This window comes from Rhinoraja longicauda, chromosome 16, assembly GCF_053455715.1.
Source record: "Rhinoraja longicauda isolate Sanriku21f chromosome 16, sRhiLon1.1, whole genome shotgun sequence".
Classification (NCBI taxonomy): domain Eukaryota; kingdom Metazoa; phylum Chordata; class Chondrichthyes; order Rajiformes; family Arhynchobatidae; genus Rhinoraja; species Rhinoraja longicauda.
In genome coordinates this window covers 38,415,331-38,435,886 of record NC_135968.1, presented here as the reverse complement: position 1 = coordinate 38,435,886, position 20,556 = coordinate 38,415,331, and the positions used below count along the sequence as shown (strand labels likewise).

General features: G+C 42.0%; 1 protein-coding gene across 4 annotated transcripts in view; it reads right to left on the bottom strand.

Annotated features, from left to right (window-relative positions):
• tcerg1l (transcription elongation regulator 1 like) overlaps window positions 1-19,016 on the bottom strand; it is a 563,581-nt gene extending 544,565 nt beyond the window's left edge. Inside the window, exons 1-3 of one of the 4 annotated variants that reach the window (XM_078413654.1) lie at window positions 18,787-19,016; window positions 15,442-15,868; window positions 3,854-3,997 (exon numbers count right to left, since the gene is read on the bottom strand). In XM_078413654.1, coding sequence (XP_078269780.1) covers window positions 3,854-3,997; window positions 15,442-15,765 — 468 coding nt within the window. In that variant the 5' untranslated portion in view covers window positions 15,766-15,868; window positions 18,787-19,016. The remainder of the gene's footprint in view (window positions 1-3,853; window positions 3,998-15,441; window positions 15,869-18,786) is intronic. The other 3 variants (XM_078413653.1, XM_078413652.1, XM_078413651.1) reach the window with 3 other exon arrangements.
• Window positions 19,017-20,556: the final 1,540 nt, after the last annotated feature.

Below are 20,556 nucleotides of genomic sequence, written 5' to 3'. Positions count from 1 at the left end.
GCAGAATCTAACACTGAATCCTTGATTCTTACAATTATGTTTTATTTGTACTTAAGTCCATTTAGTGGTGAACTTTGCTGGATATAATTGAGCCAACATTAACCATAAGTAGGCAGGTTTATTTTGGTTTCTGTGACAGGCAAAAAATTACTTCATATTAATTAAATTATTCCTGAATTGATTTGCTCTTTTGATTGAAAAATATTTTAATTATTCATTCTCACCCAAATCACTTTTTGATTAAAGCCGCGTGGTCAACTAAATTTAACATTTTCAAAAAGGTCCTGTTTAGTTTTCTTGATTTTTTTTTTCAAATACACACAGATAATGACTAAATAAACTACTGCAACGTGCAATGTTCAACGCCAAATCTCCAATTTATGCATCCTTATCATTAACCCGCTCCCTGACAAATGCTTCAAGCTGAACTGGTGTGTTTTAGGCTACATGTCAGAATCAGAATCAAAATTACCTTTATTGTCATCCAAAATAAAACAAGCCTTTTGGACGAGATTTCGTCACCCACAGTCCACCAATAAGAGCAATGAAATAAGCAATTACACACACAATCACAAACCAACACAAAACAAAAAAAAGAAACATCCATCACAGTGAGTCTCCTCCAGTCCCTTCCTCACTGTGATGGAAGGCCAGAATGTCTGTTCTCTTCCCCTGCCGTCTTCTCCCGCGGTCAGGCTGTTGTAAATAAATATCCCTGTGTTTACCACCATTAGACCTTCTTCTGTCACAGTTCATCTGCTGTAAAATGCCCCATATTTGTCTTTGCTAACATAGACTTTTTAATTCATGCACAGTGATGGCTGGCTTACTATCTTCCATAAAGTTGAGATAATCATTCTATCTCCTATTGTGCTCCAGGTACTACATCAGATCTTGGGCAGAAGATGCAAAAGATTGAAAGCACACACCACCAGATTCGAGGACAGCTTCTTCCCCATTGTTATCAGACTCTTGCATTCCTGATCAACCTTCTTGCGTGCTTTGTGCTTTATTTGTACCTGCAGTTTCTATGTAGCTGTAACACTAGATTATGCACTCTGCTTGCTTTCTTTGTTACATCGCCTGTTGTGCTCATGTACATTTTGATTTGATTGAAACTAAGTGTGGATAATTTACCCAGACAGCACTCAAATCAATTTTTTCCACTGTATCTCAGTATACCTGACAATAATAAACCATATCAACGCTATCATGTACGATTCCAGCTCCCTGGCTCCAGGTGAAAATTGTAATCCTCATTTTTAGGCCTTGACCTTGTTTCTCCTCAGGCCAGTTAGCCTGACATCAGTGGTGGGAAAGATGCTGGAGTCAATTATAAAAGACGAAATTGCGGACCATTTGGATAGTAGTAACAGGATCGTTCCGAGTCAGCATGGATTTACGAAAGGGAAATCATGCTTGACTAATCTTCTGGAATTCTTTGAGAATGTAACTAGGAAAATTGACAGGGGAGAGCCGGTAGATGTGGTGTACCTTGACTTTCAGAAAGCCTTCGACAAGGTTCCACATAGGAGATTAGTGGGCAAAATTAGAGCACATGGTATTGGAGGTAGGGTACTGATATGGATAGAAAATTGGTTGACAGACAGAAAGCAAAGAGTGAGTCCCTTTCAGAATGGCAGGCAGTAACTAGTGGGGTACCGCAAGGCTTGCTGCTGGGACCGCAGCTATTTACAATATACATTAATGACTTGGATGAAGGGATTAAAAGTACCATTAGCAAATTTGCAGATGATACAAAGCTGGGTGGCCGTGTGAACTGTGAGGAAGATGATATGAGGTTGCAGGATGACTTGGACAGGTTGTGTGAGTGGGCGGATGTATGGCAGATGCAGTTTAATGTGGATAAGTGTGAGGTTATCCACTTTGGTGGTAAGAATAGGAAGGCAGAGTATTATCTGAATGGTGTCAAGTTAGGAAAAGGACGTACAACGAGATCTGGGTGTCCTAGTGCATCAGTCACTGAAAGGAAGCATGCAGGTACAGCAGGCAGTGAAGAAAGCCAATGGAATGTTGGCCTTCATATCAAGAGGAGTTGAGTATAGGAGCAAAGAGGTCCTTCTGCAGTTGTACAGGGCCCTAGTGAGACCGCACCTGGAGTACTGTGTGCAGTTTTGGTCTCCAAATTTGAGGAAGGATATTCTTGCTATTGAGTGCGTGCAGCGTAGGTTTACTAGGTTAATTCCTGGAATGGCGGGACTGGCATATGTTGAAAGACTGGAGCGACTAGGCTTGTATACACTGGAATTTAGAAGGATGAGAGGGGATCTTATCGAAACGTATAAGATTATTAAGGGGTTGGACACGTTAGAGGCAGGAAACATGTTCCCAATGTTGGGGGAATCCAGAACAAGGGGCCACAGTTTAAGAATAATGGGTAGGCCGTTTAGAACTGAGATGAGGAAAAACTTTTTCAGTCACAGAGTTGTGAATCTGTGGAATTCTCTGCCTCAGAAGGCAGTGGAGGCCAATTCTCTGAATGCATTCAAGAGAGAGCTCGATAGAGCTCGATAGAGCTCTTAAGGATAGTGGAGTCAGGGGGTATGGGGAGAAGGCAGGAACGGGGTACTGATTGAGAATGATCAGCCATGATCACATTGAATGGTGGTGCTGGCTCGAAGGGCCGAATGGCCTCCTCCTGCATCTATTGTCTATTGTTCCCATTTGCAACATTACAGCCTTCTCAGATGTCTATATTACTCCAATTCTGGTAGCTTCTCCACCCCTGCTTTTTTTGCCCCATGATGGCCAGGCATCCCTTCAGATAGCATGCCCCAGGCTCCTCCCCAATCATCTCTGCTTCTTTCTCTTTATCCCTTTAAACCTGTGTTCTTCACTATCCTTTTGGCCATTACTCTGATTGTACCAACGACTTGGTGTCAAATGGTGTTTGATAACGATGTGACACATTTAATTAGACAATCTATATGATACTCTGGCATGTTTTACTAAATTGAACAGCTACATAATTGTTAATTGTAGTTGTAAATCACACGTATGGAGGAATTTAATATTCAATATATGAATTATTCAATACTTCAAATTAAGCAATATTACACAACGAGTTGAAAAGTGCAAAAAATTGAATCAACGGATGACTTGAAGGAAATAATTTTGATTTACCAAATATGATTATAATGGGAAATAATATACAAATATATCAGTATTGTAATGGCCCATTACTAATTAATTGCTGCTGTACAATTGCCAAAAATTGGGAATATCCCACATCACATTTACTGCTGTCAATGAAAACAAAAGCTTGCATTTCTATAATTCCTTTAAAGTCTCTTTCCAGACATAAATACAAAAGGAATTGCCACACATCCTCTTGTGGTTGTGATTTTGATCCATCCCTTTCAGAAAAGGGTCAACCCTTACATTTCAGACTTGCAAGCTTTTTCATCCCTCTGTCAAATATAAAATAGGTGCAATCTTCCATAACTTTTCATTTCAGGGATAGAAGGAACAGAATGTCATGAGGTTGGCATTATTTAGTTTCGAGATACAGAAACTATCTCACCGAATCCACACCGACCAGCGATCCCCGCACATTAACGACGCTATCCTACACACACGAGTGCCAATTTACACTTATACCAAGCCAATTAACCAACAAACCTGTACGGCTTGGGAGTGTGGGAGGAAACCGAAGATATTGGAGACAACGCACACGGTCACGGGGAGAACATACAAACGTCGTACAGACAGCACCCTTAGTCAGGATCAAACCCGGGTCTCTGGCACTGCGAGGCAGCAACTCTACCGCTGCGCCACCATGCCGCCCCTTGCAGTGCATAACAGAATACATTTATACAAAATCAAGTCTTACTTTGCAATGAGGCTTTCTTTTATCCACCCAGCTTTTACTTGATGGTCTCCGGGAAGAACTGTGCACATGTGGAACCATGGGGATGAAGTCCACACCAACAGGCAGAGGAAGTCCTACGATTGGTGGATGCACTATTTGCTCCCACTGTAAAAAAAAATACTGAATAGTCAATGCATTTCATCTCCAGTAAAAGAAAGCTTCACTTACATAGATGTTAATTTCAAGTTACCATTTAATAGTTCATGACCTCTTTAAAGGACGAAAGAGTTTATCATACGGCAAAATTATTTAGCCTGTGGGTATACAATGTTCAAACTCTGAATTTACACTAATGTAAAATATAAACAGAGAATGTTGGAAACACTGAGGTCAGACAACATCAACATCTTCGAGATGCCGCCTGAATATTTTCAGCATTTACACTTTTTCTTTCAGATTTCTAACATCTGTATTTTTGTTTTAATGTTCACATTAAGAAAACGATTGTAAATAATAAACATAATAAATCAACCAAACAACCATTGAGAGCTGTTACAGATTTAAAATATTTAAATACCATATGCTTAAAAGTCAGGATGATAAGCTACGGGGAAGAAAACAAAAGTCACCTTTATTGCTGGATGAAAACTCAGAAATAGACTAGATAGCCTGCTTTACATACCACCTGATTATTATCTCTTGGATTGGAGCATCTTGGGGAATACAAGACCACCCTGGGTTATGAATGACCGACTTACAGATACCCTGTACATACAAAGGAGCATTTGGGTGATAGGCAGAATGGATAGGAATGGATTTGCTGTAGTGCTTGAGGTATCTTCTGGCAGATGGGAACGGGACATTTCCATGTGATTTCCATACCACGCGCCCCCTCCTTTATCCTCCCCCTCCTTTATCCTCCCCCTCATCCATACCCCCTCCTAGGTTAGCCCGTATTTTAATTAGCCCGTATTTTGAATATCGTGTGAAGTTCTCAATGCCTCATCATAGGAAGATTGTGGTCGTTTTGGAGAGGATGCAGAAGAGGTTTTACCAGAATGCAGCCTAGATTTGAGGGTATTATCTACACGGAGAGTTTGGATGGACTTGGATTGTTTCTCTGGAACGCCAGAGATTGAGGGGAGACCTGATAAAAGTATATAGCATCATGAGAGGCAGTAATCGTAGACAGGGTGGTGCCGGGCAGACTTTCTCCCTCACTCGGTGAGTCAGTGAGGCCCGCTGAGAGCCGCACTGCCCACACCCAGTTGCTCTACTCTCACAGTCACTTCTTCATTAATGACTTAGATGAAGGGATTAAAAGTACCATTAGCAAATTTGCAGATGATACTAAGCTGGGGGGTAGTGTGAATTGTGAGGAAGATGCAATAAGGCTGCAGGGTGACTTGGACAGGTTGTGTGAGTGGGCGGATACATGGCAGATGCAGTTTAATGTAGATAAGTGTGAGGTTATTCACTTTGGAAGTAAGAATAGAAAGGCAGATTATTATCTGAATGGTGTCAAGTTAGGAACAGGGGATGTTCAACGAGATCTGGGTGTCCTAGTGCATCAGTCACTGAAAGGAAGCATGCAGGTACAGCAGGCAGTGAAGAAAGCCAATGGAATGTTGGCCTTCGTAACAAGAGGAGTTGAGTATAGGAGCAGAGAGGTCCTTCTACAGTTGTACCGGGCCCTGGTGAGACCGCACCTGGAGTACTGTGTGCAGTTTTGGTCTCCAAATTTGAGGAAGGATATTCTTGCTATTGAGGGCGTGCAGCGTAGGTTCACTAGGTTGATTCCCGGAATGGCGGGACTGTCGTATGTTGAAAGGCTGCAGCAATTAGGCTTGTATACACTGGAATTTAGAAGGATGAGGGGGGATCTTATTGAAACATATAAGATAATTAGGGGATTGGACACATTAGAGGCAGGAAACATGTTCCCAATGTTGGGGGAGTCCAGAACAAGGGGCCACAGTTTAAGAATAAGGCGTAGGCCATTTAGAACGGAGATGAGGAAGAAATTTTTCAGTCAGAGAGTGGTGAAGGTGTGGAATTCTCTGCCTCAGAAGGCAGTGGAGGCCAGTTCGTTGGATGCTTTCAAGAGAGAGCTGGATAGAGCTCTTAAGGATAGCGGAGTGAGGGTGTATGGGGAGAAGGCAGGAACGGGGTACTGATTGAGAGTGATCAGCCATGATCGCATTGAATGGCGGTGCTGGCTCGAAGGGCTGAATGGCCTACTCCTGCACCTATTGTCTATTGTCTATTGTGGTCACTGTTTCGATTCATTTCAAATTCATTACCAATTTGGGTTACAAACAGTTCTTGGGATGGAACCCTATCATAACCTGGGGATTTTCTTTACAGGAAGAAATGCTTGCAACGTTGAATATTACAGAATGCTGGAGTAACTCAGCGGGTCAGGCAGAATGGGCTCCTTCTCTCCAGAGATGCTGCCTGTCCTGTTGAGTTACTCCAGCATTTTGTGTCTACCTTTGATGTAAACCACCATGTGCAGTCCCTTCCTTCACATTGAATATTACAGCACAGGAACAGGCTCTTCATCCCACACTGCCTGTACCAAATATGAAGCCAAGATAAACTAATCTCATCTGCCTGCACATGATCCATATCCCTCCATTCCCTATGTATCCATGTGTCTATCTACAACCTCTTAAACACAGCAATTGTATCTTCTTCCACCAACATCCCTGGCAATCCAGGCACTCACCACTCTTTGTGTAAAAAAAACTTGCCCTGCACCTTCTTTAAACTTTGTCCCTCTAATGTTAAAGTTATGTTCTCTATTGACATTTCCATCCTGAGAAAAAGGTTCCGGCTGTCTACCCTATCTATGCCTCTCATGATGTTATATACTTTTATCAGGTCTCCCCTCGATCTCTGGCTTTCCAGAGAAAGCAATCCAAGTCCATCCAAACTCTCTGTGCAGATAATACCCTCAAATCTAGGCCGCATTCTGGTAAAACCTCTTCTGCATCCTCTCCAAAACTACCACAATCTTCCTACAATGAGGCATTGAGAACTTCACACAATATTCAAAATACGGGCTAACCAAATTCACAGGCAGCTACATCATGATTTCCTGACTCTTATACTCAATGCCCAGACCAATGAATGTGAGCATACCATATGCCTTCTTCACCACCCGATCTACTTGTGTTGTCACTTTTAGCAGGCTACAGACATGGGCCTCCAGATCCTGTACATCAATGCTATGAGGTGTCTTGCCAATAACCCTGTACCTTCCCCTTATATTTAACCTCCCAGAGTACAACATCTCATATTTGTTCGGGATAAACTCCATCTGCCTTTCCTCCGTCCATTTCTGTAGTTGATCAATATTCTGCTCCACACTTTAACAGCCTCCCTCACTGTTTGCAACTCTTGGTGTCATCTGCAAACTTACTAACCAACCCATCATCTACATTTATATCATATATGCTGAATACTGCGTGTATATATATACACCGATCAGCCAAAACATTATGACCACTGACAGGTGAAGTGAATGACATTGGTTATCTTGTTACAATGGCACCTGTCAAGGGGTGGGATATATTAGGCAGCAAGTGAAGGGCCAGTTCTTGAAGTTGATGTGTTGGATGCAGGAGAAATGGGCAGGAGTAAATACCTGAGCAACTTTGACAAGGGCCAAATTGTTATGGCCAGACGACTGGGGCAGAGCATCTCAGAAACGGCAAGGCTTGTGCGGTGCTCCCGGTCAGCAGTGGTGAGTACCTGCCGACAGTGGTCCGAGGAGGGACAAACCACAAACCGGCGACAGGGTGTTGGGCGCCCAAGGCTCATCGATGTGTTCACGGTGTTGCCCTGGCCTCCAAATTCTCCAGATCTCAATCCGATTGAGCATCTGTGGGATATGCCGGATTGACAAGTCCGATCCACGGCGGCTCCACCTCGCAACTTACAGCACTTGAAGGATCTGCTGCTAATGTTTTGGTGCCAGATACCACAGGACACCTTCAGAGCTCTTGTGGAGAGTTCATGCTTCCGCATGTCAGCACTGTTTTGGCAGCAGACAGAGGACCAACAGCATATTAGGCAGGTGGTCATAATGTTTTGACTCATCAAGTCATAATGTATTGGCTGATCGGTGTATATACACACACTCACATTTTTATATAAATACATACAAAACACTGCAATTCACAGTATTAACCCATTCACTGCCACAACAACTGCAATTCTCAGCATAAACCTGTTCACTGCCAAGTTTTTTTTCCACTATTGGCCATGACCCGAGCATACTCAGGGGTGGCAATGAACAGGTTAAGAGTCCCCATGTTTGAGATTCCCATTGAAATACAGAGATCTTGAATGTAATTCTAGGTTCTTGTCAATCATTTTGCATCTGTGCTCCAATGTTGCATACCAAGTCAAACCCTTCACAGAAAGAAGCAACCCATTCAATCCATGAAGCGGTCAGTCACAAGGGTCTGAGTAAGTAATTTACATTTATTTAATATTATTGAGTTTATTCCAATGCTTTTAGATTTAATTTTAACTTTTTTTTTTCATTTAAATTTGTATTTGCTTTTAAGAACTTCTAAATCTGGTTTAGCTAGCTATTTTCCTTCAGTTGTTTTGTGAGCGTGGATAGTTCTAGACAATCCCCCAGCATAACTTTGCACCAAAACCTTACAAATACGTGCATCCACTGAGAATCTGTTTCACAACAGCAAGTTAACAACAGAAGATAACCAAGGGTTTGGCCATTCAGGTCAGCAGGAGCAAATGTTAGCCATTTGCTGCAAATTCCATTTCACAGATGTAGTGGCACCTGGGTCCTGTTGAACGCACATGGCTTGTGAAAATTTACTCAGGTGAACTCCAAAAATATTTTTCAGCAACAAATGTGTGTCTACTAAAAGACACCATTCCCAACTCATCCATAATCCATAAGAACAGACAGAAACTGTACTGGGAAAGTCAAAGATTGAGACTATAAGATTTTAATCCAGGTTTCAAGGCGCAAATGAACTTGCCCTCCTCCTTTGCTATCCTGGAAATCAAAAGGACTCTTGAAGCACCACACACTTCATTGCTTCTCAGGCACTGACAAAGGTTAAATCGCACAGTGAACTGATCAATTTGAAAAGCATAGGTTTGGGGTTAAGATAAATTGAATTCCACGGCATTTTGCACATTTTTAAAGGTCAGTAACAAATGCTTTACAATTGATATTACAAAGCTAACATATTACAAATGCCAGACTAAACTAAACTATATTAAATAAAAGATTGCCAAATTATACTATTCGATCACTGCTAATGGTGTTTATAAAAAGCTGTTTTTTTCAATATAAACTAAAGCTTCTAATCGGACATACCTCAATGAATAACTCGAATTGATATCATCTGAGAAGATCTTGTGCCAGTAAATTCTTTTGCAGCCTACTAATCAGCTCTACACTTTTAAGTATTTCCTAATTTATAATATTAAACACTGTTGAGTAATTTTTGCCTTTGAGGAAATGTTATGCCCAAGCCTTACTCTAAAGATTTGAACACAACTCTAGGCTGACACTCAACTGCAGTACTGTGGAAGTGCACCATCATACGAGGAGTCAACATTCAGGTCAGGTGGTAAAACAAGAATTCACTTATTCCCTCAGGTGGGTACAAGGATCCCCTTCAAACTAATTCAAAGAAAGGATACGAGCTTTCGCCGAGACCCCGTCAAATGTTTACCTTGCTACTAATTAGATTAGTACTACTGCTACTACAAATCAGATTATCTGGTCATTATTATAGTGCTGTTTGCAAGACTTAACTCTATTCCAGTGTGCAGCCCCGACTCCGGTATTCCAAACATGACCAAACAGCAAACGTACCTCACCGGACGCAAAGTGGTTAAGGACTTTATATGGTTGTAAAACTGCTGCAGGCGTACAAGTTGTTTCTTTCTCCTCGTTGCAAATCATGGTGGTTTAGTGAAAGCTCCAAAAAGGCCATTTAAAATACTGCACAGTAAGAATTTTATTATTTTATGCCCCCAAAAGGTACATAGAAATGAACTACAGAAATGTTGGTATGACAGATTTCCAATCAGATTGTTGAACTTCTGCTTTTGAATTTTAAGTTGTATGTCATATGCTTATTTTTATTTGCAAAACAGGCTTAGGTTCCCATTTTAAATAACTGTTGCAGGGCATCAGTCTGCATATTCTGTCATACAAATTATGAAGAATTTACAGCAAAATAAGTCATTTAATCCCTCAAATCCATTTTACTTCATCTAGCTTCCCTTTATTACATTTTGTTAGTAAATTCTACAATCAAATTATTGTGTTTTTACCCAAATATCTGATCAGACTCATAAGTGGCTATCTTATATTTATGAACCATAGTGATGGACTGCCCAGTAAGTCAAAACACTAAATCTACCCAATGAAACCCTTCCATAATTTCATCTCTGCTTTAAATCCTATGGAAGTGAATTCAACAACTTTGTTTTCATTTTTAGTGTCTTAATCTAAAATCACACTTTAATGATTTGTGACTTGGTACCGTTCGTTCCCAATTCTTCTCTATCCAATTTAGACCCTCAAATCCCATAAAAGAGTGTGCCCATCTAATTCCTCTAACCAAAATGCATCAATTCTCACAAACCATTTCTCAATTACACATCCACACTACAAAGTTATACACAGACTTTGACACAATCTTCCACAGTACCGTTGTTGTCAATAGACAATAGACAATAGACAATAGGTGCAGGAGTAGGCCATTCAGCCCTTCGAGCCAGCACCGCCATTCAATGCGATCATGGCTGATCACTCTCAATCAGTACCCCGTTCCTGCCTTCTCCCCATACCCCCTCACTCCGCTATCCTTAAGAGCTCTATCCAGCTCTCTCTTGAAAGCATCCAACGAACTGGCCTCCACTGCCTTCTGAGGCAGAGAATTCCACACCTTCACCACTCTCTGACTGAAAAAGTTCTTCCTCATCTCCGTTCTAAATGGCCTACCCCTTATTCTTAAACCGTGGCCCCTTGTTCTGGACTCCCCCAACATTGGGAACATGTTATCTGCCTCTAATGTGTCCAATCCCCTAATTATCTTATATGTTTTCAATAAGATCCCCCCTCATCCATAAATTTAGAAACTGTACTACCAACTTCCAACTCCAAACATTAGCACCGTTTCTGAGCAACAATAATCTCAACACCCTTTTGCTCCAAGAGTCTCAAGTAAGTATTTTTAACCTCATTTACTTCTTTATTTTATGTGGCTTAGTGAATACCCAAACATAATTGTACCCATTACATTATTCTAATCTTTTCACTCGGCTCTTATTTTCCTGCAGTCTTCTTTCTTTTAGAAATGTTATGTGCAATTTATGTATAATTTATGTACAATATTTTTGTGTGTTTGTCTATGAGCCCGTGATGCTGCTGCAAGCAAGATTTTTCATTGTATCAGTATCGTACTATACATGTGCTTATGCTATTAAACACTCCACCCTCCAAATAAGCCAAGGCCATATTAGATTGGTTTTGTCTTCTTGCACTATTAACATTCATTTCTATGTATATATATATATATGGAATATATATACACACATGCATACATACACACATATATATAAATATATATACCAAACTTTTTCCATTTACTATATTGTTTACAGAGTACTATGTTTGCATATTCTGTTCTGCTACTGCAAGTAAGAATTTCATTTTTCTGTCTGGGACATATGACAATAAATACTCTTGACAATAGACTTCATTGTTACATTTCCAAAATAAGTCATTAAGAAAGGTTAGCATTGAGGTTCTCTATTCAAAAATCATGCTGAATTTTCTTAGTTCATATTTTTGTTTTCCAAATGTTTATCCATCACAATTTTGAGCAAGGACTCAATTATCTTTTCTACACTGCTATTAAAGTAATTATAGGAACACAAGGAATTGGAAGCAGGAGTTGGCCATTCAATCCTTTATGCCTTGTTCCAACATTCATTAAGATGATGGCCATTCTTTTACCTTGGTACTATTATTATTACACTAACTCTCGTATCCCTTGATTCAGTTGATATCGGAAAACCCTATTGATCTATGGTGTACGATTCCTGAACATGAACATTGATATGGTGCTGCCATATGTGCTTTTAGTAAGCACTTAGCTAACTTTGTAGTTGCAACTTAGATAAGTGATTATTGTAAGTATATTTGGTAGAGCCATATCAATGTTCAGCGATAGTACTATGTACATTTCTCAATTGCACCAGTATAACATTGGTGACCGGTATAATTGGCTTTTTTTTAAAAAATAAGGCTGGTGCATTAGGTTCTTGTACTCATCCACCTTTACCGCTGTTACGAAGGCCAGTAACATGCTGTGACTAAGGTCCCTGTACTTCAGAAAATAGATTGCAGTATGCCAAGCAATAATGCATAATGAATGATGTAGTGCATATATTCAACCACTTTAACTTCATTTCACAGCCCATCTTAGTTTTCACTACATGTTACTCCTGGGATTATGGAAACATTAAAACACCAGAATAAACATTTGACTGAAAACGTATTACTCGGCGACAGCTTCAAGAATCATGAATTATCCTAACAAGTTATGCAGCGGCACAGATGGTAGAGCTGCTGCATCACAGCGCTAGAGACCAAGGTTCGATCTTGACCCTCGGGTGCTGTGTGGAGTTTGCACGTTCTCCCTGTGACTGCATGGGTTTCCCCCCCCACATCCCAATAACCTGTGGGTTTATAAATTAATTGGCCTCTGCAAAAATTGTGCCTATTTTATAGGGAATGGATGAGGAAGTGGGATAACGTAGAACTAGCGTGAATGAGTGAGGGCCTGTTTCCATGCTGTAACTCTTTAAACTCTGAACAAGACTAAGTCAAGCCCAGAAAATAACTTTGTAAAATGAGCATCTTGGACAATCCTTCATTGAAAAAAAATGCATGCCATTTTTATTATAAGTCAGGGTTGGAAATTTTGTAACTATTGGAACTCTGCCTATTTCTAATAGCATGACACAAAATATGTGCAGTAAAAGTGTAGGAGCCATTTATGCTTAATTCAGTTATTGTCATTGTGTTATGGCTATGTTTTAATATTTCTAGTTTATGCCTTTTTTTGACACTTCCAGTGTCACAAGGTTAGCAATTTCATAGGGTAATAATGAATTCATGGTTCACTATTACTCTTCTTTCAAAACTAAAGGTCTGTGATCAGCCATGTCATATTAACATTTAGATTTATACTTCCACAAAATACAGATGAGAAACTCTGATGGTTATAAATCAGAAATACAAAGTTGGAGCAGTCTATAATTTCAAATCTGCAATGATGTTACAATACATATAAACCATACCAAATCATTATAAAAACAAGCATGTTGATTTATCTATATAGTACACATAAACACGCATACCACTATGAGCTAGAAATCTCAACGTGTTTGTTTTGTTAATTGGCAGACATTTGCCACCAACAGTGAGCGCTTCATAGTGGCCAATGATCAGCATAACATCTACACAGTTATCTTTCCTGCTTGCATTGATTACTTGCTGCCTAGAGCCATCCTAATTCAAAACTTTGTGCAATGTAATGTCACCATGTGGGCATGGAAAACCAAGCTCCATTCATTAAAAAGGCTGATTAATTATTTAACAGTTGGCTAAGCCATACGCTCAGGCTTAGCCAACTTCCATAACTGTCAGTATAAGAAGATAACTGCAGATGCTGGTACAAATCGAAGGTTTTTATTCACAAAATGCTGGAGTAACTCAGCAGGTCAGGCAGCATCTCGGGAGAGAAGGAATGGGTGACGTTTCGGGTTGAGACCCTTCTTCAGACCCTTCTTCTCCATAACTGTCAAACCTTTTGTATATTCCCATTCAGAAACATACAAAATGTTCAATAATTATAAAAATACAATCTATGAAAGAATTTTTAAAAACATTTGACTGAATGATATCTTGAAACAGCTTTATGATATATAGCCTCCAACCGTGTCAAGAAGAATTTTGTTCTCAAAGCTTAATGCATCATATTAAACCAATTCACAAACTTTATCTGATCGTTAAAAAATATCAAAATTTAAATTGTAGTATGGTGCTCATAATTTATTTTGGAGCATGTTAAAATCAAGTTTAGCCAAAACATACTGTATTTGTAAAACATGCCATGCTTTATATTTATCTTTTATATCTTGCATTCATCTTTGCATTTCCATCACTCAACATATCTGCAGGGTTAAGTTAAGCCCAGAATGAATGTGGAACAAAGAACAGTACAGCAGCAGAACTGGCACAACAGCCCACATGATGCCAAGACCAGATCTATGCTAAACATAATGCCAAGAACAGCCCTTAACTGCCTACATCCCTACATATCCACATGCCCATCCAAACGTCTCTTAAATGCCACTATGGAATGCACCAACCCTGGCAGTGCATTCCAGGAACTCACCAGCCTCTGTGTAAAAGATTTGACCCATATATCTACTTGCACCAGGCTCTGTAAGCATTCACCAACCCATCATTAAAATGTCTTTGTTACACTTCTTGAACATCATTGAAAACACTTTATTTCATCTGTTCAATCGTATCAAAGCCTAACTTTCAGGATGATCAAAGTCACAAAGATATATTTGGCTTTAAAGCATTCATCTTCACCAACAACTTCTGCCCAAAGCACCTCCTGCGAACTCTGTAATGAAGACTAAATCACATTTTTTCCTAGTCAGATGTGCAGCACTTTGGTCAACGTGGGTTGTTTTTAAATGTGCTATACAAATAAATTGACTTGACTTGACTTGACATATTCTTGCATGCATTCTTCATACTTCCGACAAAGAGTCTATTGTTCATTCTTACTCCGTATCAATAACATCTGCTTCAGCAATGCTGGCTCCGAACCATAGTTTCACCATCTCCAACTTGACACATCTTTTTCTGTCCTTCACAACTTTCCAAGGTCCTTCTCTTTCCTCATACATTTTCTTGTTCCCTATGTTTCCTTTATTCTTTTCCTATGCCAATCATAACCCAATATCCTGGGAAGTTTTGTTTTATGAGAAGAACTATAAAGATATCAACAACTATTGACAATTCAGTTTAGAGCCCCAACTGTCAATGAAATGAAATCAATTCATATTTGTATTATTCATATCAACAACAGTAATAATATTACCTCAGAAGGCAGAGGAGGCCAATTCTCTGAATGCATTCAAGAGAGAGCTAGATAGAGCTCTTAAGGATAGCGGAGTCAGGGGGTATGGGGAGAAGGCAGGAACGGGGTACTGATTGAGAATGATCGGCCATGATCACATAGAATGGCGGTGCTGGCTCGGAGGGCCGAATGGCCTCCTCCTGCACCTATTGTCTATTGTCTATTGTCTATTTCTACCAGTTTACAAACAATGTCATCTGTAAATGTTCACTTGATTGTAAGTATTACTTAATAGCATATTAAATGAGCTTTTAGGTACATATATATCCTTGCAATTTTGTGTAATCTCTAAACATTTGAACTTCCTTCCTCAGGCAATTACAATTAGTTCATGGGTTTTGTTGAGATTTAGTGTTTTGCTACATTTCCTACCTGCATAGTTGAAAGTGGAAGCTGAAGAACAGCTGGTTCTGACGGAGAAGGCAGCACCATCAAAGGAATGAAGGAATCATATGGAATCTGCCATGCAGATGGAGCTTGTAGAAATTCAGGAGGGGCATGCGGAGAAGTCAAAGGATGAAGATGTGGAGGGCCAATGATTCTAAAAAGACCAGGCGCAGCTGGAGCAGTCAAAATCCAGGCAGGAGGCTCTTCAGTCATCGGCCAGATGTGATGTTGTTGCCCTTTCGAAAGTGGCACAGGAAGCATCCTACACCTTACATCCCACAGTCCCAGAGTGTTACCCTTTACAAACATTGTCAATCGAGGAGCAGTGCGTAAAAAAATAATGGAGTAGAGAAGCTGTACAACATGATGAGAAAAATCCAAGAATGTTTGTCCTGGCCTAGAAGATGCTCATCTAAAAAGGAAAATAAAATAAAATGCGTTATCCTCTCCTGCTTTATGTTATTCCTGTAAACTTTCAATTTTGTTTCTAAATGTTAAGTAAAAAGTTAACTAATTCAATATGATTTCTAATTGTTTAGTACCAAAATAAACTCAATGCAAATGAGGATAATGAAAATCAATATATGGAATTGACAGAAATAGAACTGTGTGAACATTGAATGAAAACAAATCCCAATCCACACAATCCTTCCATCCAATGAGTGCATGCAACAAGTTTACATAACAGTCATTTCACATTGTACCACTGAACAGTTTATACAATTGATGGTTTAAAATCACAAAATAATGTATTATATTTTTAAAAATTAAGTGATTTCAGACTGGAGGAATGTTTGATGCAGTTTTAAATATATTTTAACTGGAAACTTTCTAGTGACATTATTTTTATAATGCGAAAGGAACTACAGCATCCATAATGCTTTGTGCACACCTTCAATAATGAGGCCAATGAATGGGCCAGAAATGTGACAAGGCAAACAATCACAACATGGTGAAGATTTTAAAAAGGACACAGGAATATCACCCTGAATCTGAAAGTTTCACTTTCTTGAAACCCAAAACCAATTAATTATGTAATTATAAACTGCAAAATTACACAGTTGTAGTTTTCACAAAGCATTCACACCTGTGTGGAGAATTCCATACTTCAAGAAACATCAGTGTTATTTCAAAAATGCTTTGAGTCACATTGATTTTATCGTGTCCCTAAATACCCACGGTATTCTTCAATAATATAATCTAAAAGGCCACGCAAAAGATATTTTAACGTTAAAATATCTCAGTTCTGTAAATAAATATAAATGAGGTCTGATCTTTATAAAAGAAAGCACAAAGTTGACTGAAAGCAAATAATTCAATGTTTAGAAAGGATATTTAAATGCTCCCCTCGGAAACACACCACTCATTTTTCTCGTGCAAAACTAAAAATCGTAAACAAAAAAAAACTTATCGAGATATTACATTCAGTTGGTGGTTAGATACGACTATTAATGAGGATTCCCCCAAGCTGCGCTGCCGGACTTAGACATTTTGTTATATTTATATACTGGGTATTGTTATAACTCCACCGACGAGTATCTATAATCTATATATATATATATATTCACAAAATGCTGGAGTAACTCAGCAGGTCAGGCAGCATCTCAGGAAGAAGGAATAACAATACTCAGTATAAAGCCAACTGCAGATAGGGCAAAATGCTCTATCTGTTTCAAAACATGATCCAAATATTGAGAATGAATGAGACGGATCAAGTCTAGTGCACCAACTTTGGGTGCCGGGGGTCTGTGCATTTCGTACATTTTGCTCTTTCGCAATTGTGCCCCGTCTTCGCAGGCTGATGAGACAGAATAACCCGCACGCTCGCTCGGTCGGCAGATCAGACTGACAGTGTCCTATCCTGCTGTAGGCGACTGTAGCTGACACAGAGCTCCCGGGCTGCTGTCCAACACAAGAAGACCCCAGGCGCTGATTTTAGTTTTTCATCCGAGGGGCGGGTTGGGGTGGGTTGAGTTGGGGTGGGTTGGTTTGAGTTGGGTTTTGTTGGGGTGAGTTGGGTTGGGTTGAGTTGGATTGGGTTGGGTTGAGTTGGGTTGGGTTGAGTGGGTTTTGTTGGGGTGGGTTGGGTTTGAGTTGGGGTGGGTTGAGTTGGGGTGGGTTGAGTTGGGGTGGGTTGGGTAAGGGTGTTTGCCTGGATTCCGGCGGCACAGTTCGCACTCCGCGGCAGCTCGGTGGCTGTTAACTCCGCGTTGAATAATCATCATCACCTCGGAACACCGCCGCTACACACACACACCCCCCTCAGCCCCAGACGGCTCAGGCAGTCGGCGCGAACGAGACCCATCCGCTCACTCTCGCAACCCACCGTACACGGGCGAAAATAAGTTTCCCCACTTGAATTGCACGGCAGAGCAGCGCTCCTCTCAATAAACGCCCAGGAGCACAGCATCTGCCTGAGTGGGGAAATCAGCTGGTATCACTAAATGTGTGTTTGTGTGTGTGTGTGTGTGTGTATATGTGTGTGTGTGTGTGTGTATATATATATATATATGTGTGTGTGTGTGTGTGTGTGTGTGTATATATATATATATATATATGTGTGTGTGTGTTTGGTGTGTGTGTTTGGTGTGTGTGTGTGTTTGGTGTGTGCGTGTGCGTGTGTTGGTGTGTGCGTGTGTGTTTGGTGTGTGTGTGTGTGTGTGTTTGGTGTGTGTTTGGTGTGTGCGTGTGCGTGTGTTGGTGTGTATGTGTGTGTGTTTGGTGTGTGCGTGTGCGTGTGTTGGTGTGTATGTGTGTGTGTTTGGTGTGTGCGTGTGTTGGTGTGTGCGTGTGCGTGTGTTTGTGTGTGTTTGGATGTTTGTGTGTTTGTGTATGTGTGTGTGTGTATATGTGTTTGGGTTTGGTGTGTGTGTGTGTGTGTGTTTGGTGTGTGCGTGTGCGTGTGTTTGGTGTGTGCGTGTGTGTTTGGTGTGTGTGTGTGTGTGTGTTTGGTGTGTGTTTGGTGTGTGCGTGTGTGTGTGTGTGTGTGTGTGTGTTTGGTGTGTGCGTGTGTGTGTGTGTGCGTGTGTTTGTGTGTGTTTGGTGTGTGTTTGGTGTGTGCGTGTGTGTGTGTGTGCGTGTGTTTGTGTGTATATGTGTGCGTGTGTGTGTGTTGGTGTGTGCGTGTGTTTGTGTGTGTTTGGATGTTTGTGTGTTTGTGTATGTGTGTGTGTGTATATGTGTTTGGGTTTGGTGTGTGTGTGTGTGTGTGTGTGTGTGTGTGTGTCCACTCTCACTCTGCCAAGGCGGGGAAAGAAAAGTCAGCAACACTAAGGCAAGAAAACGCACGCCTCAGCGAGAGGATAACAGCAACCGCGCGTGACTTCTCACCTTCTCGCCTCCGTCCGAGTTGGTTGGTTTTGTTTTGCCGGGCGGTCGGCTGCTTCTCGCTCCCTTCACACCTGACAAGCGGGCGGGCGGCTCCGGGAAAATCGTGTCCGACTCCCCTCCCCTCCTCTCTCCTCTCCTCTCCTCTTCTCCTTTCCTCTTCTCCTCCTCTCCTTTCCTCTCCTCCCCTCTCCTCCCCTCTCCTCCCCTCTCCTCCCCTCTCCTCTCCTCGCCTCTCCTCGCCTCTCCTTTCCTCCTCCCCACTCCTCTCCCCTCCTCTCCTCTCCCCTCTCCCCTCCCTCCTCTCCTCCCCTCCTCGCCCCCTCTCCCCTTCTCCCCTTTCCTCGCCTCCTCTCCTCTCGTCCTCTCTCGCCCCCTCTCCTCTCCCCCTCCCCTCCCCTCTCCTCTCCCCCTCCCCTCTCCTCCTCTCCCCCTCCCCTCCTCTCCCTTCTCCTCCTTTCTCGCCCCCTCTCCTCCCCTCCGCTCCTCTGCTGCTTGAGGCGACTGCACTCGCGGACAAGCGGGAAACACACCGTTAACAGCAGATGCGAGTTTGAGGAATTCAGGGGTTGGAATGACAGAAATAAGAGAGAGATGCGCGCCGGGCTGGCAAGTGCGAGAGGTAACCACGAATGAATGAATATCCCCTTTCCTTTTGCAACGCTGAGTGCTGGGAAGCCACTCCCGGGGACGGTCTTACCCCCTCCCCTCACTCCCCTCCCCTCCCCTCCCCTCAGTCCCCTCCCCTCTCCTCCACTCCCTTCCACCCCCCTCCACTCCACTCCAGTCCCCTCCCCTCCACTCCCTTCCACTCCCCTCCACTCCACTCCAGTCCCCTCCACTCCACTCCCTTCCACTCCTCTCCACTCCCCTCAACTCCCCTCCACTCAGTCCCCTCCCCTCCACTCCACTCCAGTCCCCTCCCCTACCCTCACTCCACTCCACTCCACTCCCCTCCCCTCCCCTCCCCTCCCCTCCCCTCCCCTCAGCCCCCTCCCCTCCCCTCCACTCCACTCCACTCCACTCCCCTCCCCTCACTCCACTCCCCTCCACTCCCCTCCCCTCACTCCACTCCCCTCCCCTCCCCTCACTCCACTCCCCTCCACTCCCCTCCCCTCACTCAGTGTTCACAGCGCCGGCGGTCACTGCGACCACAAAATCACCCTTCTGTTTGATATCTGGCCGTGCTCGGTGCAGCTTGGTGACAATTTGGCGAATGTCAGCTCATCCACTCTACCCCATCGCGATGATGAGAGAGGAAAGGAGGTCAGGGCTTCTATCGACAAGCCGATTCTGGGAAACAGGTGCCTTTCACGGGGCTATCGTCTTATTGACTTTGCCATGTGTCTAGCCGCCGCTCGGAGAAAAATGTAAATCGTAACTGGATGGCTGCAACGTCGCGTAGAAACATTTACAAACGTTTTAATGTTGTTGCTTTAATCACTTCTTCCCCCCGAAACCTGGGAGATTATATTTTGTGCAGATCACTTCAAAGGGAACAGTTATCACAGATGCAGTTGGAAGGTATTTATTCACAAAATGCTGGAGTAACTCAGCAGGTCAGGCAGCATCTCAGGAGAGAAGGAATGGGAGATCCTTCTTCAGACCCGTCTCTCCTGAGATGCTGCCTGACCTGCTGAGTTACTCCAGCATTTTGTGAATAAATACCTTCGATTTGTACCAGCATCTGCAGTTATTTTCTTATACAGATGCAGTTGAAATCATGATGAACACAGACAATCACCAAAGCATCTCCAGTTTCAAGCTGGAAGT